Source organism: Callionymus lyra, chromosome 8, assembly GCF_982586985.1.
Source record: "Callionymus lyra chromosome 8, fCalLyr1.hap1.1, whole genome shotgun sequence".
Lineage (NCBI taxonomy): Eukaryota > Metazoa > Chordata > Actinopteri > Syngnathiformes > Callionymidae > Callionymus > Callionymus lyra.
Window position 1 is genome coordinate 29,729,252 of NC_141825.1, and position 27,249 is coordinate 29,756,500.

Here is a 27,249-nt window from a genome sequence, read left to right on the forward strand (position 1 = left end):
AAGGACCAATGTAGCGGGGCGACAGTTTGCGACACGGGTGATTGAGATTAATGTCCTTTGTGCAGAACCACACACAGTCTCAATTCAATTCAATTTTATTTAAAGTGTCTCATCATAACAAAGTTATCTCAAGACACTATACAGTTGAAATAAGACTATAGTTGATTAAGGAAAAATAGATCACAGCAATTCAACAAAGAGCAAGAAGCGAAACACTGTACAGTGAGCTGTACAGTGAGCAATGGCGAGGAAAAACTTCCTTTTAGAAGGCAGAAACCTCGAGCGGAACCTGACTCATTGTCTCCCTATTTATAGGGAGGAGTCTCAGAGCGCCGGCAGTCGGCTGCAGTCTTATACGCGGAGATAGAGTTCTGGAGCTTCATGCGTGCTTTGGCCCAGGTGTCCCGACAAAGCTGAACCAGCGCTGCTGCCGATGGCACCTGGACTTCCCCTTCCAGGTCCGGGAAGAGTGGGGGCTGATAGCCATAGGCGCACTTGAACGTACTAAGTCCGGTCGAGGCGCAGGTCAGAGAGTTGTGGGCGTACTCCACCCAGGGCAGGTCCTTGGCCCAGGCGGAGGGGGAACGGGAAACCGGGAAGCGCAGGGAGGTCTCTAGGTCCTGTTTACCCGTTCAGTCTGTCCATTGCTCTGGGGGTGGTACCCCGAGGACAGGCTGGGGCAAGCACCGATGAGGCGACAGAATTCTGCCCAGAAACGGGAAGAAAACTGGGGGCCCCGATCCGAGATGATGTCCCTCGGGAGGCCGTGCAGGCGGAAAACGTGGTTCAGGACCACTTCAGCAGTCTCTCTGGCGTCGGGAAGCTTGGGTAGGGGAACGAAGTGAGCCATCTTTGAGAAGCGGTTGACGATGGTGAGGACAGTAGTCATGCCCTCGGAGGGCGAAAACCCGGTGACGAAGTCCATGGAGATGTGGGACCATGGTCAATTGGGCACCGGCAGGGGCTGGAGCTTTCCCGTAGGTTGAGCGGTAGACGGCTTGTTGGCAGCACAGATGGGACACGCCGCCACGTACTCACACACGTCCTGCTGCAGAACAGGCCACCAAAACCGCCGCCGGATGAGAGTCAGGGTGCGTTGCTGCCCCGGGTGACAGGACCACCTGGCTGAATGGCACCAATGCAGTACCTGTTTACAGAGAGTAGGAGTCTGCCGCAAGGCCCTCCAGACCCTCTCCTCGACCTCCCAGACGAGAGACCCGACCACCAAGTCGGAAGGCAGCACAGTCTCAGGGGCTTAATCTGAGTTCAGTGAGTCGTACATCCGAGACAGGGCGTCTGCCATAATGTTCTTGGTACCAGGCCGGAAGGTCACAACAAAATGAAACCTGGCAAAAAACAAGGACCAGCGGGACTGGAGAGGTCTCAGGTGTCGTGCAGTGCGTATATATTCCAAGTTCTTGTGATCTGTCCATACCACAAAGGGGTTCTCCGCTCCCTCCAGCCAGTGACGCCACTCCTCCAAGGAGCCCTTGATGGCCAGCAGCTCCCTGTCTCCCACATCATAGTTCCTCTCTGCCTGGTTCAGTTTGCGGGAGAAGAATGCACAGGGGTGGACCTTACCGTCTGTGATAGAGTGTTGGGAGAGGATGGCCTCGACCCCCGTGCTAGAAGCGTCCACCTGGACCATGAACTGCGTGGGGATCAGGCTGGAGGAGAATCGGGGCAGAGGTGAACCGTTCCTTTAGTTCCCGGAAGGCTCTCTCGGCGGCCGGACTGCGGTGGAAAGGCTGCGAGTCAGCGGTCAAGGCACAGAGGGGAGGACAGATAGAACTAACATTTCTGATGAATCTACGGTAAAAGTTTGCAAAACCTAAAAACCGTTGGAGTGCCTTTCAGTTATCGGGAGAAGGTCAGTCAGCGACAGCTAGAACCTTAGCCGGGTCCATGGCTATCCTACCGGGACTAATTACATAACCAAGGAAGGAGACGGTCGCAGCATGAAACTCACAATTCTCAGCCTTGACGAACAGTCGGTTAGCTAATAGCTTGTTTAACACTAGACGCACGTGTTGGTGGTTTGTCTGGCGAAAAAATGAGAATGTCGTCTAGATAAACAAAAATGAACCGATTAAGAAATTCTCTCAGGACGTCATTAACTAGGCTTTGAAACACGGCAGGGGCGGTAGTGAGACCGAAAGGCATTACCAGATACTCGTAGTGGCCAGAGTGAGTGTTAAAAGCGGTTTTCCATTCATCCCCTTGGCGGATTCTAACCAAGTGGTAAGCATTACGTAGGTCCAATTAGGTAAAAATAGTGGCTCCTTTGAGCATCTCAAACGCTGAAACCATTAGTGGTAAGGGGTAACGATTCTTAACCGTAATATCATTAAGAGAGCGATAATCAATGCATGGGCGCAGGGAGCCGTCCTTCTTACCGACAAAAAAGAAGCCAGCCCCAGCCGGGGATGAGGAAGGGCGGATTATCCCTGCGGCCAGAGATTCCGAGATGTAACGGTTCATGGCATCAGTTCCTGGGCGAGACAAGGAGTAAAGGCGACCACGCTGGGGATGGGACCCAGGCAATAACTCAATAGCGCAATCATAAGAGCGATGAGGAGGAAGACTTATGGCACGGGCCTTACTAAAAACCTCACCCACATCGTGGTACATAGACGGAACCAATGATAAGTCCGCAGAAGTGGTGGAAGGTACCGGAGAGACGCTAAACCTAATGGAGAGCACAAAGTAGAGGGGGGTTAGACACTTCTGACTGCAAGCCTTTCCCCACCCAACCACAGATAGAGGGGACCACTGGATGTGAGGCTCATGGTGCTGGAGCCAGGGAAACCCCAAGATGATGGGGTGAGGGGAACACGCCAGCACATGGAGATGTAGCTCCTCAGTGTGTCCATCAGGGAACAAGAGTCTAATTGGGTGTGAAGTGTGGGTCACCCGGTTCAGGACTCCTGGCGGGGAACTGAGGAGCGGAAGGGAAACCGCTGGGAGCACTGGAGAGGAGGGGAAGACGACCGACTGCGCGCCTCCTCGTTGCGCAGCTTCGTCTCTATCCTGGTGACCATGGCGATGACTGCGTCTAGCCCCTCCGGGAGCTCGAGGGGAATGAGCATGGTCCGTAGGTGCGGGGAGAGACCCTCGAGGAAGACTCGGGTGAGGACGGTCCCCTCCCAGCACACTCTGCAGCCAGCGTGCGGAACCGGATAGCGTAGTCGCTCACGTGGTGGGACCCTTGGCGGAGACTGAGAAGAGCAGATGCCGCTTCCTCTCCCGGAACGATGCGCTGGAAGGTAAGCTGGAACGCCATGGTGAACAGCTCCGCAGAGTCGCAGAGGGGCGACCGGTTCCGCCACTCCGCCGTGGCCCACTCTGCTGCCCGCTCGCTCAGCAGCGAGATGATGTAAGCCACTCTGGAGTACTCATTGGGAAAGGCGGTGGAGTTCAGCTCGAAGTGGAGACTGCACATGGTTAGGAAGCCCCGACAATCTCCAGAGTCACCGGAGAAACACTCGGGTCGTTGCAGGACGATCATGGAGGAGTGTGGAACCGGAACGGACTCACCGGTGGAAGCTGGAGCCGGCGCGGTTGCCGGACTCGCCAAAGCGGGAGGTGGTGCTGTGGTCCCAGCGGCGGCCGTCAAGAGCTGGAGTTGAACGGCCATCGCAGACATCTGGTGTCCCAGACTCTGGAGCAGGGAGCCGTGCTGTGCCGCCATGGTTTCCATGCCTAGCTGGTTCTATGATGCTTTATATGATGGTTTATATGAGGGTTCTAGGATGGTTTATATGATGGTTCTATGATGGTTTATATGATGGTTTATATGATGGTTCTATGATGGTTTATATGATGGTTCTATTATGGTTTATATGATGGTTTATATGATGGTTTATATGATGGTTTATATGATGGTTCTATGATGGTTTATATGAGGGTTTTATGATGGTTTATATGATGGTTTATATGAGGGTTTATATGATGGTTCTATGATGGTTTATATGATGGTTTATATGATGGTTTATATGATGTTTTATATGATGGTTTATATGATGTTTTATATGATGGTTCTATGATGCTTTATATGATGGTTTATATGAGGGTTCTAGGATGGTTTATATGATGGTTCTATGATGGTTTATATGATGGTTCTATGATGGTTTATATGATGGTTTATATGATGGTTTATATGATGGTTCTATGATGGTTTATATGATGGTTCTATGATGGTTTATATTATGGTTTATATGATGGTTCTATGATGGTTTATATGATGGTTCTATTATGGTTTATATGATGGTTTATATGATGGTTTATATGATGGTTTATATGATGGTTCTATGATGGTTTATATGAGGGTTCTAGGATGGTTTATATGATGGTTTATATGATGGTTCTATGATGGTTTTTATGATGGTTTATATGAGGGTTTTATGATGGTTTATATGATGGTTTATATGAGGGTTTATATGATGGTTCTATGATGGTTTATATGATGGTTTATATGATGGTTTATATGATGGTTTATATGATGTTTTATATGATGGTTTATATGATGTTTTATATGATGGTTCTATGATGCTTTATATGATGGTTTATATGAGGGTTCTAGGATGGTTTATATGATGGTTCTATGATGGTTTATATGATGGTTCTATGATGGTTTAAATGATGGTTTATATGATGGTTCTATGATGGTTTATATGAGGGTTCTAGGATGGTTTATATGATGGTTTATATGATGGTTCTATGATGGTTTATATGATGTTTTTTATGATGGTTTATATTAGGGTTCTATGATGGTTTATATGATGGTTTATATGATGGTTTATATGATGGTTTATATGATGGTTTATATGATGGTTCTATGATGGTTTATATGATGGTTCTATGATGGTTTATATGATGGTTTATATGATGGTTTATATGATGGTTTATATGATGGTTCTATGATGGTTTATATGATGGTTCTATGATGGTTTATATGAGGGTTCTATGATGGTTTATATGATGGTTCTATGATGGTTTATATGATGGTTCTATGATGGTTTATATGATGGTTTATATGATGGTTCTATGATGGTTTATATGAGGGTTCTAGGATGGTTTATATGATGGTTTATATGATGGTTCTATGATGGTTTATATGATGTTTTTTATGATGGTTTATATGAGGGTTCTATGATGGTTTATATGATGGTTTATATGATGGTTTATATGATGGTTTATATGATGGTTTATATGATGGTTCTATGATGGTTTATATGATGGTTCTATGATGGTTTATATGATGGTTTATATGATGGTTTATATGATGGTTTATATGATGGTTCTATGATGGTTTATATGATGGTTCTATGATGGTTTATATGAGGGTTCTATGATGGTTTATATGATGGTTCTATGATGGTTTATATGATGGTTCTATGATGGTTTATATGATGGTTTATATGATGGTTCTATGATGGTTTAAAAGATGGTTCTATGATGGTTTATATGATGGTTTATATGATGGTTTATATGATGGTTTATATGATGGTTCTATGATGGTTTATATGATGGTTTATATGATGTTTTATATGATGGTTTATATGATGGTTCTATGATGGTTCTATGATGGTTTATATGATGGTTCTATGATGGTTTATATGATGTTTTATATGACGGTTTATATGATGGTTTATATGATGGTTTATATGATTGTTTATATGATGGTTTATATGAGGGTTCTATGATGGTTTATATGATGGTTTATATGATGGTTTATATGATGGTTTATATGATGGTTTATATGATGGTTCTATGATGGTTTATATGATGGTTCTATGATGGTTTATATGATGTTTTATATGATGGTTCTATGATGGTTTATATGATGGTTTATATGATGGTTCTATGATGGTTTATATGATGGTTCTATGATGGTTTATATGATGGTTTATATGATGGTTTATATGATGGTTCTATGATGGTTTATATGATGGTTCTATGATGGTTTATATGATGGTTCTATGATGGTTTATATGATGGTTCTATGATGGTTTATATGATGGTTCTATGATGGTTTATATGATGGTTTATATGATGTTTATATTATGTTTTATATGATGGTTTATATGATGGTTTATATGATGGTTCTATGATGGTTCTATGATGGTTTATATGATGGTTCTATGATGGTTCTATGATGGTTCTATGATGGTTTATATGATGGTTCTATGACGGTTTATATGATGGTTTATATGATGGTTTATATGATGGTTCTATGATGGTTTATATGATGGTTTATATGATGGTTTATATGATGGTTTATATGATGGTTTATATGATGGTTCTATGATGGTTTATATGATGGTTTATATGATGGTTTATATGATGGTTCACTGATGGTTTATATGATGGTTTATATGATGGTTTATATGATGGTTCACTGATGGTTTATATGATGGTTCTATGATGGTTTATATGATGGTTCTATGATGGTTTCTATGATGGTTTATATGATGGTTTATATGATGGTTTATATGATGGTTCTACGATGGTTTATATGATGGTTCTATGATGGTTTATATGATGGTTCTATGATGGTTTATATGATGGTTTATATGATGGTTTATATGATGGTTTATATGATGGTTCTATGATGGTTTATATGATGGTTCTATGATGGTTTATATGATGGTTTATATGATGGTTTATATGATGGTTTATATGATGGTTCTATGGTGGTTTATATGATGGTTCTATGATGGTTTATATGATGGTTCTATGATGGTTTATATGATGGTTTATATCATGGTTCTATGATGGTTTATATGATGGTCCTATGATGGTTTATATGATGGTTCTATGATGGTTTATATGATGGTTCTATGATGGTTTATATGATGGTTTATATGATGGTTTATATGATGGTTCTATGATGGTTTATATGATGGTTCTATGATGGTTTATATGATGGTTCTATGATGGTTTATATGATGGTTTATATGATGGTTTATATGATGGTTTATATGATGGTTTATATGATGGTTCTATGATGGTTTATATGATGGTTTATATGATGGTTCTATGATGGTTTATACGATGGTTTATATGATGGTTTATATGATGGTTCTATGATGGTTCTATGATGGTTTATATGATGGTTTATATGATGGTTCTATGATGGTTTATATGATGGTTTATATGATGGTTCTATGATGGTTTATATGATGGTTTATATGATGGTTTATATGAAGGTTTATATGATGGTTCTTTGATGGTTTATATGATGGTGTATATGATGGTTTATATGATGGTTTATATGATGGTTTATATGATGGTTTATATGATGGTTCTATGATGGTTTATATGATGTTTCTATGATGGTTTATATGATGGTTCTATGATGGTTTATATGATGGTTTATATGATGGTTCTATGATGGTTTATATGATGGTTTATATGATGGTTCTATGATGGTTTATATGATGGTTTATATGATGGTTTATATGAGGGTTCTATGATGGTTTATATGATGGTTCTATGATGGTTTATATGATGGTTTATATGATGGTTTATATGATGGTTTATATGATGGTTTATATGATGGTCCTATGATGGTTTATATGATGGTTCTATGATGGTTTATATGATGGTTCTATGATGGTTTATATGATGGTTTATATGATGGTTTTTATGATGGTTTATATGAGGGTTCTATGATGGTTTATATGATGGTTTATATGATGGTTTTTATGATGGTTCATATGAGGGTTCTATGATGGTTTATACGATGATTTATATGATGGTTTATATTATTGTTTATATGATGGTTTATATGAGGGTTCTATGATGGTTTATATGATGGTTTATATGATGGTTTATATGATGGTTCTATGATGGTTTATATGAGGTTTATATGATGGTTTATATGAGGGTTCTATGATGGTTTATATGATGGTTTATATGATGGTTTATATGATGGTTTATATGATGGTTCTATGATGGTTTATATGAGGTTTCTATGATGGTTTATATGATGGTTTATATGTTGGTTTATATGATGGTTTATATGATGGTTCTATGATGGTTTATATGATGTTTTATATGATGGTTCTATGATGGTTTATATGATGGTTTATATGATATTTTATAGGATGGTTCTGTGATGGTGTATATGATGGTTTATATGATGGTTTATATGATGGCTTATATGATGGTTTATATGATGGTTTATATGATGGTTCTATGATGGTTTATATGATGGTTTATATGATGGTTTATATGATGGTTCTATGATGGTTTATATGATGGTTTATATGATGGTTTATATGATGGTTCTATGATGGTTTATATGATGTTTTATATGATGGTTCTATGATGGTTTATATGATGGTTTATATGATGGTTTACAGTATATGATGGTTTATATGATGGTTTATATGATGGTTTATATGATGGTTCTATGACAGTTTATATGATGGTTTATATGATGGTTTATATGATGGTTTATATGATGGTTTATATGATGGTTTACATGATGGTTCTATGATGGTTTATATGATGGTTCTATGATGGTTTATATGATGGTTCTCTGATGGTTTATATGATGGTTCTATGATGGTTTATATGATGGTTTATATGAGGGTTCTATGATTGTTTATATGATGGTTTATATGATGGTTTATATGATGGTTTATATGATGGTTTATATGATGGTTCTATGATGGTTTATATGAGGTTTCTATGATGGTTTATATGATGGTTTATATGTTGGTTTATATGATGGTTTATATGATGGTTCTATGATGGTTTATATGATGTTTTATATGATGGTTCTATGATGGTTTATATGATGGTTTATATGATATTTTATAGGATGGTTCTGTGATGGTGTATATGATGGTTTATATGATGGTTTATATGATGGTTTATATGATGCTTTATATGATGGTTCTATGATGGTTTATATGATGGTTTATATGATGGTTTATATGATGGTTCTATGATGGTTTATATGATGGTTTATATGATGGTTTATATGATGGTTTATATGATGGTTCTATGATGGTTTATATGATGTTTTATATGATGGTTCTATGATGGTTTATATGATGGTTTATATGATGGTTTATATGATGGTTTATATGATGGTTCTATGATGGTTTATATGATGGTTTATATGATGGTTCTATGATGGTTTATATGATGGTTTATATGATGGTTTATATGACGTTTTATATGATGGTTTATATGATGGTTTATATGATGGTTCTATGATGGTTTATATGATGGTTCTATGATGGTTTATATGATGGTTTATATGATGTTGTATATGATGGTTTATATGATGGTTTATATGATGGTTCTATGATGGTTTATATGATGGTTCTATGATGGTTTATATGATGGTTTATATTATGGTTTATATGATGGTTTATATGATGGTTCTATGATGGTTTATATGATGGTTCTATGATGGTTTATATGATGGTTTATATGATGGTTTATATGATGGTTTATATGATGGTTTATATGATGGTTCTATGATGGTTTATATGATGGTTCTATGATGGTTTATATGATGGTTTATATTATGGTTTATATGATGGTTTATATGATGGTTCTATGATGGTTTATATGATGGTTCTATGATGGTTTATATGATGGTTCTATGATGGTTTATATGATGGTTCTATGATGGTTTATATGATGGTTTATATGATGGTTTATATGATGGTTCTTTGATGGTTTATATGATGGTTTATATGATGGTTTATATGATGGTTTATATGATGGTTTATATGATGGTTTATATGATGTTTTATATGATGGTTTATATGATGGTTTATATGATGGTTTATATGATGGTTTATATGATGGTTCTATGATGGTTTATATGATGGTTCTATGATGGTTTATATGATGGTTTATATGATGGTTCTATGATGGTTTATATGATGGTTTATATGATGGTTTATATGATGGTTTATATGATGGTTTATATGATGGTTTATATGATGGTTCTATGATGGTTTATATGATGGTTTATATGATGGTTTATATGATGGTTTATATGATGGTTTATATGATGGTTTATATGATGGTTGTATGATGGTTTATATCATGGTTCTATGATGGTTTATATCATGGTTCTATGATGGTTTATATGATGGTTCTATGATGGTTTATATGATGGTTCTATGATGGTTTATATGATGGTTCTATGATGGTTTATATGATGGTTTATATGATGGTTTATATGATGGTTCTATGATGGTTTATATGATGGTTTATATGATGGTTCTATGATGGTTTATATGATGGTTTATATGATGGTTTATATGATGGTTTATATGATGGTTTATATGATGGTTCTATGATGGTTTATATGATGGTTCTATGATGGTTTATATGATGGTTTATATGATGGTTTATATGATGGTTTATATGATGGTTCTATGATGGTTTATATGATGGTTTATATGATGGTTTATATGATGGTTCTATGATGGTTTATATGATGGTTCTATGATGGTTTATATGATGGTTTATATGATGGTTCTATGATGGTTTATATGATGGTTTATATGATGGTTTATATGATGGTTTATATGATGGTTTATATGATGGTTTATATGATGGTTCTATGATGGTTTATATGATGGTTTATATGATGGTTTATATGATGGTTTATATGATGGTTTATATGATGGTTTATATGATGGTTGTATGATGGTTTATATCATGGTTCTATGATGGTTTATATCATGGTTCTATGATGGTTTATATGATGGTTCTATGATGGTTTATATGATGGTTCTATGATGGTTTATATGATGGTTCTATGATGGTTTATATGATGGTTTATATGATGGTTTATATGATGGTTCTATGATGGTTTATATGATGGTTTATATGATGGTTCTATGATGGTTTATATGATGGTTTATATGATGGTTTATATGATAGTTTATATGATGGTTTATATGATGGTTCTATGATGGTTTATATGATGGTTCTATGATGGTTTATATGATGGTTTATATGATGGTTTATATGATGGTTTATATGATGGTTTATATGATGGTTCTATGATGGTTTATATGATGGTTTATATGATGGTTTATATGATGGTTCTATGATGGTTTATATGATGGTTTATATGATGGTTTATATGATGGTTTATATGATGGTTTATATGATGGTTTATATGATGGTTCTATGATGGTTTATATGATGGTTTATATGATGGTTTATATGATGGTTTATATGATGGTTTATATGATGGTTTATATGATGTTTTATATGATGGTTTATATGATGGTTTATATGATGGTTCTATGATGGTTTATATGATGGTTCTATGATGGTTTATATGATGGTTTATATTATGGTTTATATGATGGTTCTATGATGGTTTATATGATGGTTCTATGATGGTTTATATGATGGTTTATATGATGGTTCTATGATGGTTTATATGATGGTTCTATGATGGTTTATATGATGGTTTATATGATGATTTATATGATGGTTCTATGATGGTTTATATGATGGTTTATATGATGGTTTATATGATGGTTTATATGATGGTTTATATGATGGTTTATATGATGGTTCTATGATGGTTTATATGATGGTTTATATGATGGTTTATATGATGGTTTATATGATGGTTCTATGATGGTTTATATGATGGTTTATATGATGGTTCTATGATGGTTTATATGATGGTTTATATGATGGTTTATATGATGGTTTATATGATGGTTCTATGATGGTTTATATGATGGTTTATATGATGGTTTATATGATGGTTCTATGATGGTTTATATGATGGTTTATATGATGGTTTATATGATGGTTTATATGATGGTTTATATGATGGTTTATATGATGGTTTATATGATGGTTTATATGATGGTTCTATGATGGTTTATATGATGGTTTATATGATGGTTTATATGATGGTTCTATGATGGTTTATATGATGGTTTATATGATGGTTCTATGATGGTTTATATGATGGTTTATATGATGGTTCTATGATGGTTTATATGATGGTTTATAAGATGGTTTATATGATGGTTTATATGATGGTTTATATGATGGTTTATATGATGGTTAATATGATGGTTTACACGATGTTTCATATTATAATTACTATGACTTTAACATGATTATTAATATTATAATTAAAGTGACTTTAAACAATATTCCAGGATTGAGAGAAAACAGAAAAAAAACCTTCAAAGATTTTTCATTTCTTTCTTCTTTTATTTGACTTCAAATGTTTCTGGGCTCGAGTTCAATCGATGTTTCTGGAAGAACAACATTTGTTTGATTCACTAAATATCAGAGACAAGCTTGAGCTTCTCTCTCTCTTTTCTCTCTCTCTCTTTCTCTCTTTTCTCTCTCTCTCTCTTCTCTCTCTCTCTCTTTCTCTCTTTTCTCTCTCGCTCTCTTTTCTCTCTCTCTCTCTCTTCTCTCTCTCTTTTCTCTCTTTTTCTCTCTCTCTTTTCTCTCTCTCTCTTTCTCCCTCTCTCTCTCTTTTCTCTCTCTCTCTTCTCTCTCTTTCTCTCTCTCTCTCTCTCTCTTCTCTCTCTCTCTCCCTCCCTCCCTCTCCTCTCTCCCTCTCCCTCTTTCTCTCTCCTTCACTCCCTCTTTCTCTCTCTCTCTCTCTCCCTCTCGCCCTCTCTCTCTCTCCCTCCCTCTCTCTCTCTCCCTCTCGCCCTCTCTCTCTCTCTCTCCCTCCCTCTCCCTCTCTCCCTCTCTCTCTCTCTCTCTCTCTCTCTCTCTCCCTCCTCCCCTCTGACTACACTGTACACACACACACACACACACACACAGACGCTGCAGCGTTTTTCGCGAGTGTTTCCAAGCCTGGGAGGAAGAGGAGGAAGAGGAGGAGGAAGAGGAGGAGGAAGAGGAGGAGAAGAATGAGCGGCGCTGCTGACGAACATGGATGGACGAGGTTTGTGAGGTCGGAGTGTCTGCAGACACGAGTCCTGGCGAGTGTTTCCTCCGTCAGAGCGTCAGCGCTGCTGGAAATGGCGATGATGATGAAGATGATGAAGATGTGAGGAGAGCCGCAGCGGAGAAGCTCGATCTACAGCTCGGATCTACAGCTCGGATCTACAGCTCGGATCTACAGCTCGGATCTACAGCTCGGATCTAAGGCTCGGATCTAAGGCTCGTCGGTACCTGCGGTTCTGTGGACGTCATGGTGAACTACCAGAAATACATCACGGTGATGCAGCTCGCTCTGGGGGTCACAGCCTCCAACAAAGAACACTGTCTCCCGCCCAGGAAGAGGATGTGGTGAGTGTGAGCGATGATGGTGATGAAGATGATGAAGATGATGATGATGATGATGATGATGAAGATGTTGTTGTTGTTCATGATGAAGATGTGGATGTTAATGATGTTGATGATGATGACATGAAATGTCCTCCCACCTCCGGAACAAGTCAAAGCTCATGCTACTGCAGCACCTCCTCCATCAGCTCCTCCATCAACTCCTCCATCAGCTCCTCCATCAGCTCTTCCATCAGCTCCATCATCAGCTCCTCCATCAACTTCTCCATCAACTCCTCCATCAGCTCCTCCATCAGCTCCTCCATCAGCTCCTCCATCAGCTCCTTCATCAACTCCTCCATCAACTCCTTCATCAGCTCCTCCATCAACTCCTCCATCAGCTCCTCCATCAACTCCTCCATCAGCTCCTCCATCAGCTCCTCCATCAGCTCCTCCATCAACTCCTCCATCAACTCCTCCATCAGCTCCTCCATCAGCTCCTCCATCAGCTCCTTCATCAACTCCTCCATCAGCTCCTCCATCAGCTCCTCCATCAACTCCTCCATCAGCTCCTCCATCAGCTCCTCCATCAGCTCCTCCATCAACTCCTCCATCAGCTCCTCCATCAGCTCCTCCATCAGCTCCTTCATCAACTCCTCCATCAACTCCTCCATCAGCTCCTCCATCAGCTCCTTCATCAACTCCTCCATCAGCTCCTCCATCAGCTCCTCCATCAACTTCTCCATCAGCTCCTGCATGTTCATCACTTTGTAAAGTTCAATGACGTCATCGCTTCTCCTCGAACTTCCTTCCTGTTCATCAACATCTTCTTCTTTGTGAGAATAAACTGTCGAACATCTTCTCTCCTGTTGTTATTCTGCTGCAGCCAAACTCTCACTCCACCTCTCTCAGTTATCTCACTCCTCCTCTCTCACTCCTCTCTCTCTCCACCTCTCTCACTCCTCTCTCACTCCTCCTCTCTCCTCCTCTCTCACTTCTCTCTCACTTATCTCACTCCTCCTCTCTCCACCTCTCTCACTCCTCTCTCACTTATCTCACTCCTCTCTCACTCCCCCTCTCTCACTTCTCTCTCACTCCACCTCTCTCACTTATCTCACTCCTCCTCTCTCATCCTCTCTCACTTCTCTCTTACTTATCTCACTCCTCCTCTCTCCACCTCTCTCACTCCTCTCTCACTCCTCCTCTCTCACTCCACCTCTCTCACTTATCTCACTCCTCCTCTCTCCTCCTCTCTCACTTCTCTCTCACTTATCTCACTCCTCCTCTCTCCACCTCTCTCACTACTCTCACACTCCACCTCTCTCACTCCTCTCTCCCTCCTCTCTCCACCTCTCTCACTCCTCTCTCACTCCACCTCTCTCACTTATCTCACTCCTCCTCTCTCCACCTCTCTCACTCCTCCTCTCACTCCTCTCACACTCCACCTCTCTCACTTATCTCACTCCTCCTCTCTCCACCTCTCTCACTCCTCTCACACTCCACCTCTCTCACTCCTCTCTCACTCCACCTCTCTCACTCCAACTCTCTCACTCCTCTCTCACTTCTCTCTCACTCCACCTCTCTCACTTCTCCTCTCACTCCTCCTCCTCTCCCTCACTTATGTCACTCCACCTCTCACTCTTCTCTCACTCCTCTCTCACTCCTCACTCTCACTCCTCCTCCTCTCAGCAACAACCATCTGTCTCTCCATTTCTTCTTGTGGACATTAGTTTACTTCCTAACATCACCAGTGAAGTCATCGTTCATCAAACTTCATGTTCTTTCTCTTCAGAGTCATCTGTTCTTTTTAACACTTGTTTGTCTGATCAGTTCTTCATGTGGAGCTTTAAGTTTGAAGGTGTTTGATGAAAAAGTGTATTTTTGGACTACAGTCACTACATTAAAATGAACAAACATTTTTGTCTCTAAAAAGAAGAGATTACATGAGAGAAGAACATGAAGTTGATGAACTTTGACCTTAAGTCTTTAATAACATCAGAATTATCGTTTAAAAGCAAAGTAGAAACTCAATAGACACACGTGAACACATGAATCATCACTTCAGTAGAAACTCAATAGACACACGTGAACACATGAATCATCACTTCAGTAGAAACTCAATAGACACACATAAACACATGAATCATCACTTCAGTAGAAACTCAATAGACACACATAAACACATGAATCATCACTTCAGTAGAAACTCAATAGACACACGTGAACACATGAATCATCACTTCAGTAGAAACTCAATAGACACACATAAACACATGAATAATCACTTCAATAGAAACTCAATAGACACACGTGAACACATGAATCATCACTTCAATAGAAACTCAATAGACACACGTGAACACATGAATCATCACTTCAGTAGAAACTCAATAGACACACGTGAACACATGAATCATCACTTCAGTAGAAACTCAATAGACACACGTAAACACATGAATCATCACTTCAGTAGAAACTCAATAGACACACGTGAACACATGAATCATCACTTCAGTAGAAACTCAATAGACACAAGTGAACACATGAATCATCACTTCAGTAGAAACTCAATAGACACACGTGAACATATGAATCATCACTTCAGTAGAAACTCAATAGACACACGTGAACATATGAATCATCACTTCAGTAGAAACTCAATAGACACAAGTGAACACATGAATCATCACTTCAGTAGAAACTCAATAGACACACATAAACACATGAATCATCACTTCAATAGAAACTCAATAGACACACGTGAACACATGAATCATCACTTCAATAGAAACTCAATAGACACACGTGAACACATGAATCATCACTTCAGTAGAAACTCAATAGACACACGTGAACACATGAATCATCACTTCAGTAGAAACTCAATAGACACACGTAAACACATGAATCATCACTTCAGTAGAAACTCAATAGACACACGTGAACACATGAATCATCACTTCAGTAGAAACTCAATAGACACAAGTGAACACATGAATCATCACTTCAGTAGAAACTCAATAGACACACGTGAACATATGAATCATCACTTCAGTAGAAACTCAATAGACACACGTGAACACATGAATCATCACTTCAGTAGAAACTCAATAGACACAAGTAAACACATGAATCATCACTTCAATAGAAACTCAATAAACACACATAAACACATGAATCATCACTTCAGTAGAAACTCAATAGACACACGTGAACACATGAATCATCACTTCAGTAGAATCTCAATAGACACACGTGAACACATGAATCATCACTTCAGTAGAAACTCAATAGACACACGTGAACACATGAATCATCACTTCAATAGAAACTCAATAGACACACGTAAACACATGAATCATCACTTCAGTAGAAACTCAATAGACACACGTGAACACATGAATCATCACTTCAGTAGAAACTCAATAGACACAAGTAAACACATGAATCATCACTTCAATAGAAACTCAATAAACACACATAAACACATGAATCATCACTTCAGTAGAAACTCAATAGACACACGTGAACACATGAATCATCACTTCAGTAGAATCTCAATAGACACACGTGAACACATGAATCATCACTTCAGTAGAAACTCAATAGACACACGTGAACACATGAATCATCACTTCAATAGAAACTCAATAGACACACATACACACATGAATCATCACTTCAGTAGAAACTCAATAGACACACATGAACACATGAATCATCACTTCAGTAGAAACTCAATAGACACACATGAACACATGAATCATCACTTCAATAGAAACTCAATAGACACACGTAAACACATGAATCATCACTTCAGTAGAAACTCAATAGACACACATGAACACATGAATCATCACTTCAATAGAAACTCAATAGACACACGCAAACACATGAATCATCACTTCAGTAGAAACTCAATAAACACACATAAACACATGAATCATCACTTCAGTAGAAACTCAATAGACACACATAAACACATGAATCATCACTTCAGTATAAACTCAATAGACACACATGAACACATGAATCATCACTTCAGTAGAAACTCAATAGACACACGTGGAAACATGAATCATCACTTCAGTAGAAACTCAATAAACACACATAAACACATGAATCATCACTTCAGTAGAAACTCAATAGACACACATAAACACATGAATCATCACTTCAGTATAAACTCAATAGACACACGTGAACATATGAATCATCACTTCAGTAGAAACTCAATAGACACACATAAACACATGAATCATCACTTCAATAGAAACTCAATAGACACACGTGAACACATGAATCATCACTTCAGTAGAAACTCAATAGACACACGTAAACACATGAATCATCACTTCAATAGAAACTCAATAAACACACATAAACACATGAATCATCACTTCAGTAGAAACTCAATAGACACACGTGAACACATGAATCATCACTTCAGTAGAAACTCAATAGACACACGTGAACACATGAATCATCACTTCAATAGAAACTCAATACACACACGTAAACACATGAATCATCACTTCAGTAGAAACTCAATAGACACACGTGAACACATGAATCATCACTTCAGTAGAAACTCAATAAACACACATAAACACATGAATCATCACTTCAGTAGAAACTCAATAGACACACGTGAACACATGAATCATCACTTCAATATAAACTCAATAAACACACATAAACACATGAATCATCACTTCAGTAGAAACTCAATAGACACACATAAACACATGAATCATCACTTCAGTAGAAACTCAATAGACACACATGAACACATGAATCATCACTTCAGTAGAAACTCAATAGACACACATAAACACATGAATCATCACTTCAATAGAAACTCAATAGACACACGTGAACATATGAATCATCACTTCAGTAGAAACTCAATAGACACACGTGAACAAATGAATCATCACTTCAGTAGAAACTCAATAGACACACGTAAACACATGAATCATCACTTCAGTAGAAACTCAATAGACACACGTGAACACATGAATCATCACTTCAGTAGAAACTCAATAAACACACATAAACACATGAATCATCACTTCAGTAGAAACTCAATAGACACACGTGAACACATGAATCATCACTTCAATAGAAACTCAATAAACACGCATAAACACATGAATCATCACTTCAGTAGAAACTCAATAGATACACGTGAACACATGAATCATCACTTCAGTAGAAACTCAATAGACACACATAAACACATGAATCATCACTTCAATAGAAACTCAATAGACACACGTGAACACATGAATCATCACTTCAGTAGAAACTCAATAGACACACATAAACACATGAATCATCACTTCAATAGAAACTCAATAGACACACGTGAACACATGAATCATCACTTCAGTAGAAACTCAATAGACACACATAAACACATGAATCATCACTTCAATAGAAACTCAATAGACACACGTGAACACATGAATCATCACTTCAGTAGAAACTCAATAGACACACATAAACACATGAATCATCACTTCAATAGAAACTCAATAGACACACGTGAACACATGAATCATCACTTCAGTAGAAACTCAATAGACACACGTAAACACATGAATCATCACTTCAGTAGAAACTCAATAGACACACATAAACACATGAATCATCACTTCAGTAGAAACTCAATAGATACACGTGAACACATGAATCATCACTTCAGTAGAAACTCAATAGACACACATAAACACATGAATCATCACTTCAATAGAAACTCAATAGACACACGTGAACACATGAATCATCACTTCAATAGAAACTCAATAGACACACGTGAACAAATGAATCATCACTTCAGTAGAAACTCAATAGACACACGTAAACACATGAATCATCACTTCAGTAGAAACTCAATAGACACACGTGAACACATGAATCATCACTTCAGTAGAAACTCAATAGACACACGTAAACACATGAATAATCACTTCAATAGAAACTCAATAAACACAAGTGAACACATGAATCATCACTTCAATAGAAACTCAATAGACACACATAAACACATGAATCATCACTTCAGTAGAAACTCAATAGACACACATAAACACATGAATCATCACTTCAATAGAAACTCAATAAACACAAGTGAACACATGAATCATCACTTCAATAGAAACTCAATAGACACACGTGAACACATGAATCATCACTTCAGTAGAAACTCAATAAACACAAGTGAACACATGAATCATCACTTCAGTAGAAACTCAATAAACACAAGTGAACACATGAATCATCACTTCAGTAGAAACTCAATAAACACAAGTGAACACATGAATCATCACTTCAGTAGAAACTCAATAGACACAAGTGAAGTTTGTCCGTTGCTATGGAAACAACAGGTCATATGAGTGAAGTGAAAATGACGAGTTGAGCTGATGAGACGAGAACAAGTTCATCTGAAGCATCTTCAGACGAGTCACGATCACAGGCATTTTCATCCTTTCATTCTTTCATCCTTTCATTCTTTCATCCTTTCATTCTTTCATCAGTGATTAAACTTTACTTCATCTTGAGTGAAGACAGAAATACAACTATATCAATATATATGTTTATTATTATACAACTATATCAATATATATATGTTTATTATTATACAACTATATCAATATATATATGTTTATTATTATACAACTATATCAATATATATATATATGTTTATTATTATACAACTATATCAATATATATATATGTTTATTATTATACAACTATATCAATATATATATGTTTATTATTATACAACTATATCAATATATATATATGTTTATTATTATACAACTATATCAATATATATATATGTTTATTATTATACAACTATATCAATATATATATATGTTTATTATTATACAACTATATCAATATATATATGTTTATTATTATACAACTATATCAATATATATATATGTTTATTATTATACAACTATATCAATATATATATATGTTTATTATTATACAACTATATCAATATATATATGTTTATTATTATACAACTATATCAATATATATATGTTTATTATTATACAACTATATCAATATATATATATGTTTATTATTATACAACTATATCAATATATATATGTTTATTATTATACAACTATATCATTAAACATGTTTTATTATTATACAACTATATCAATATATATATGTTTATTATTATACAACTATATCATTAAACATGTTTTTTATTATACAACTAAATCAATATATATGTTTATTATTATACAACTATATCAATATATATATGTTTATTATTATACAACTATATCATTAAACATGTTTTTTATTATACAACTATATCAATATATATGTTTATTATTATACAACTATATCAATATATATGTTTATTATTATACAACTATATCAATAAACATGTTTATTATTATACAACTATATCAATATATATATGTTTATTATTATACAACTATATCATTAAACATGTTTTTTATTATACAACTATATCAATAAACATGTTTATTATTATACAACTATATCATTTAACATGTTTATTATTAAACAACTATATCAATATATATGTTTATTATTATACAACTATATCAATATATATGTTTATTATTATACAACTATATCAATAAACATGTTTATTATTATACAACTATATCAATATATATATGTTTATTATTATACAACTATATCAATATATATATGTTTATTATTATACAACTATATCATTAAACATGTTTTTTATTATACAACTATATCAATATATATGTTTATTATTATACAACTATATCAATATATATATGTTTATTATTATACAACTATATCATTAAACATGTTTTATTATTATACAACTATATCAATATATATATGTTTATTATTATACAACTATATCATTAAACATGTTTTTTATTATACAACTATATCAATATATATGTTTATTATTATACAACTATATCAATATATATATGTTTATTATTATACAACTATATCATTAAACATGTTTTTTATTATACAACTATATCAATATATATGTTTATTATTATACAACTATATCAATATATATGTTTATTATTATACAACTATATCAATAAACATGTTTATTATTATACAACTATATCAATATATATATGTTTATTATTATACAACTATATCATTAAACATGTTTTTTATTATACAACTATATCAATAAACATGTTTATTATTATACAACTATATCATTTAACATGTTTATTATTAAACAACTATATCAATATATATGTTTATTATTATACAACTATATCAATATATATGTTTATTATTATACAACTATATCAATAAACATGTTTATTATTATACAACTATATCAATATATATATGTTTATTATTATACAACTATATCAATATATATATGTTTATTATTATACAACTATATCATTAAACATGTTTTTTATTATACAACTATATCAATATATATGTTTATTATTATACAACTATATCAATAAACATGTTTATTATTATACAACTATATCATTTAACATGTTTATTATTAAACAACTATATCAATATATATGTTTATTATTATACAACTTTATCAATATATATGTTTATTATTATAAAACTATATCAATATATATTTTTATTATTATACAACTTTATCAATATATATGTTTATTATTATACAACTATATCAATATATATGTTTGTTATTATACAACTATATCAATAAACATGTTAATTATTATACAACTATATCAATATATATGTTTATTATTATAAAACTATATCATTCAAGATATTTATTATTATACAACTATATCAATATATATGTTTATTATTATAAAACTATATCATTCAAGATATTTATTATTATACAACTATATCAATATATATGTTTATTATTATAAAACTATATCATTCAACATGTTTATTATTATACAACTATATCATTAAACATGTTAATTATTATACAACTATATCAATATATATGTTTATTATTATACAACTATATCAATATATATGTTTATTATTATAAAACTATATCAATATATATGTTTGTTATTATACAACTATATCAATATATATGTTTATTATTATAAAACTATATCAATATATATGTTTGTTATTATACAACTATATCAATATATATGTTTGTTATTATACAACTATATCAATATATATGTTTATTATTATACAACTATATCAATATATATGTTTATTATTATACAACTATATCAATATATATGTTTGTTATTATACAACTATATCAATATATATGTTTATTATTATACAACTATATCAATTTAAATGTTTGTTATTATACAACTATATCAATATATATGTTTATTATTATACAACTATATCAATATATATGTTTGTTATTATACAACTAAATCAATATATATGTTTATTATTATATAACTATATCAATATATATGTTTATTATTATACAACTATATCAATATATATGTTTGTTATTATACAACTATATCAATATATATGTTTGTTATTATACAACTATATCAATATATATGTTTATTATTATACAACTATATCAATATATATGTTTGTTATTATACAACTATATCAATATATATGTTTGTTATTATACAACTATATCAATATATATGTTGATTATTATATAACTATATCAATATATATGTTTGTTATTATACATCTATATCAATATATATATGTTTATTATTATACAACTATATCATTAAACATGTTTTATTATTATACAACTATATCAATATATATATGTTTATTATTATACAACTATATCAATATATATATGTTTATTATTATACAACTATATCATTAAACATGTTTTTTATTATACAACTATATCAATATATATGTTTATTATTATACAACTATATCAATATATATGTTTATTATTATACAACTATATCAATAAACATGTTTATTATTATACAACTATATCAATATATATATGTTTATTATTATACAACTATATCATTAAACATGTTTTTTATTATACAACTATATCAATAAACATGTTTATTATTATACAACTATATCATTTAACATGTTTATTATTAAACAACTATATCAATATATATGTTTATTATTATACAACTATATCAATATATATGTTTATTATTATACAACTATATCAATAAACATGTTTATTATTATACAACTATATCAATATATATAAGTTTATTATTATACAACTATATCAATATATATATGTTTATTATTATACAACTATATCATTAAACATGTTTTTTATTATACAACTATATCAATATATATGTTTATTATTATACAACTATATCAATAAACATGTTTATTATTATACAACTATATCATTTAACATGTTTATTATTAAACAACTATATCAATATATATGTTTATTATTATACAACTTTATCAATATATATGTTTATTATTATAAAACTATATCAATATATATGTTTATTATTATACAACTTTATCAATATATATGTTTATTATTATACAACTATATCAATATATATGTTTGTTATTATACAACTATATCAATAAACATGTTAATTATTATACAACTATATCAATATATATGTTTATTATTATAAAACTATATCATTCAAGATATTTATTATTATACAACTATATCAATATATATGTTTATTATTATAAAACTATATCATTCAAGATATTTATTATTATACAACTATATCAATATATATGTTTATTATTATAAAACTATATCATTCAACATGTTTATTATTATACAACTATATCATTAAACATGTTAATTATTATACAACTATATCAATATATATGTTTATTATTATACAACTATATCAATATATATGTTTATTATTATAAAACTATATCAATATATATGTTTGTTATTATACAACTATATCAATATATATGTTTATTATTATAAAACTATATCAATATATATGTTTGTTATTATACAACTATATCAATATATATGTTTGTTATTATACAACTATATCAATATATATGTTTATTATTATACAACTATATCAATATATATGTTTATTATTATACAACTATATCAATATATATGTTTGTTATTATACAACTATATCAATATATATGTTTATTATTATACAACTATATCAATTTATATGTTTGTTATTATACAACTATATCAATATATATGTTTATTATTATACAACTATATCAATATATATGTTTGTTATTATACAACTAAATCAATATATATGTTTATTATTATATAACTATATCAATATATATGTTTATTATTATACAACTATATCAATATATATGTTTGTTATTATACAACTATATCAATATATATGTTTGTTATTATACAACTATATCAATATATATGTTTATTATTATACAACTATATCAATATATATGTTTGTTATTATACAACTATATCAATATATATGTTTGTTATTATACAACTATATCAATATATATGTTGATTATTATATAACTATATCAATATATATGTTTGTTATTATACAACTATATCAATATATATGTTTGTTATTATACAACTATATCAATAAACATGTTTATTATTATACAACTATATCATTTAACATGTTTATTATTAAACAACTATATCAATATATATGTTTATTATTATACAACTATATCAATATATATGTTTATTATTATACAACTATATCAATATATATGTTTGTTATTATACAACTATATCAATATATATGTTTGTTATTATACAACTATATCAATTTATATGTTTGTTATTATACAACTATATCAATATATATGTTTATTATTATACAACTATATCAATATATATGTTTGTTATTATACAACTAAATCAATATATATGTTTATTATTATATAACTATATCAATATATATGTTTATTATTATACAACTATATCAATATATATGTTTGTTATTATACAACTATATCAATATATATGTTTGTTATTATACAACTATATCAATATATATGTTTATTATTATACAACTATATCAATATATATGTTTGTTATTATACAACTATATCAATATATATGTTTGTTATTATACAACTATATCAATATATATGTTGATTATTATATAACTATATCAATATATATGTTTGTTATTATACAACTATATCAATATATATGTTTGTTATTATACAACTATATCAATAAACATGTTTATTATTATACAACTATATCATTTAACATGTTTATTATTAAACAACTATATCAATATATATGTTTATTATTATACAACTATATCAATATATATGTTTATTATTATACAACTATATCAATAAACATGTTTATTATTATACAACTATATCATTTAACATGTTTATTATTAAACAACTATATCAATATATATGTTTATTATTATACAACTATATCAATATATATGTTTATTATTATACAACTATATCAATAAACATGTTTATTATTATACAACTATATCAATATATATATGTTTATTATTATACAACTATATCAATATATATATGTTTATTATTATACAACTATATCATTAAACATGTTTTTTATTATACAACTATATCAATATATATGTTTATTATTATACAACTATATCAATAAACATGTTTATTATTATACAACTATATCAATATATATGTTTATTATTATACAACTATATCAATATATATGTTTATTATTATACAACTATATCAATATATATGTTTATTATTATACAACTTTATCAATATATATGTTTATTATTATAAAACTATATCAATATATATGTTTATTATTAAACAACAATATCAATATATATGTTTATTATTATACAACTATATCATTTAACATGTTTATTATTATACAACTTTATCAATATATATGTTTATTATTATAAAACTATATCAATATATATGTTTATTATTATACAACTATATCAATATATATGTTTGTTATTATACAACTATATCAATATATATGTTTATTATTATACAACTTTATCAATATATATGTTTATTATTATAAAACTATATCAATATATATGTTTATTATTATACAACTATATCAATATATATGTTTATTATTATACAACTATATCATTATATATGTTTATTATTATACAACTTTATCAATATATATGTTTATTATTATAAAACTATATCAATATATATGTTTATTATTATACAACTATATCAATATATATGTTTATTATTATACAACTTTATCAATATATATGTTTATTATTATACAACTATATCAATAAACATGTTTATTATTATACAACTATATCAATATATATGTTTATTATTATACAACTACATCAATATATATGTTTATTATTATACAACTTTATCAATATATATGTTTATTATTATAAAACTATATCAATATATATGTTTATTATTATACAACTATATCAATATATATGTTTATTATTATACAACTATATCATTATATATGTTTATTATTATACAACTTTATCAATATATATGTTTATTATTATAAAACTATATCAATATATATGTTTATTATTATACAACTATATCAATATATATGTTTATTATTATACAACTTTATCAATATATATGTTTATTATTATACAACTATATCAATATATATGTTTGTTATTATACAACTATATCAATAAACATGTTAATTATTATACAACTATATCAATATATATGTTTATTATTATAAAACTATATCATTCAACATGTTTATTATTATACAACTATATCATTAAACATGTTAATTATTATACAACTATATCAATATATATGTTTATTATTATACAACTATGTCATTTAACATGTTTATTATTATACAACTTTATCAATATATATGTTTATTATTATAAAACTATATCAATATATATGTTTATTATTATACAACTATATCATTATATATGTTTATTATTATACAACTTTATCAATATATATGTTTATTATTATAAAACTATATCAATATATATGTTTATTATTATACAACTATATCAATATATATGTTTATTATTATACAACTTTATCAATATATATGTTTATTATTATACAACTATATCAATATATATGTTTGTTATT

General features: G+C 31.3%; 1 protein-coding gene across 4 annotated transcripts in view; it reads left to right on the forward strand.

Annotated features, from left to right (window-relative positions):
• Window positions 1–13,084: 13,084 nt before the first annotated feature.
• Window positions 13,085–27,249, forward strand: part of tjp1b (tight junction protein 1b) — a 91,947-nt gene continuing 77,782 nt past the window's right edge. For 2 of the 4 annotated variants that reach the window (XM_087797188.1, XM_087797190.1), the window contains exon 1: window positions 13,087–13,278. In XM_087797188.1, the coding sequence (XP_087653314.1) occupies window positions 13,181–13,278 (98 nt within the window). In that variant the 5' untranslated portion in view covers window positions 13,087–13,180. Of the gene's footprint in view, window positions 13,279–27,249 lie in introns of all 4 variants that reach the window. The other 2 variants (XM_087797187.1, XM_087797186.1) reach the window with 2 other exon arrangements.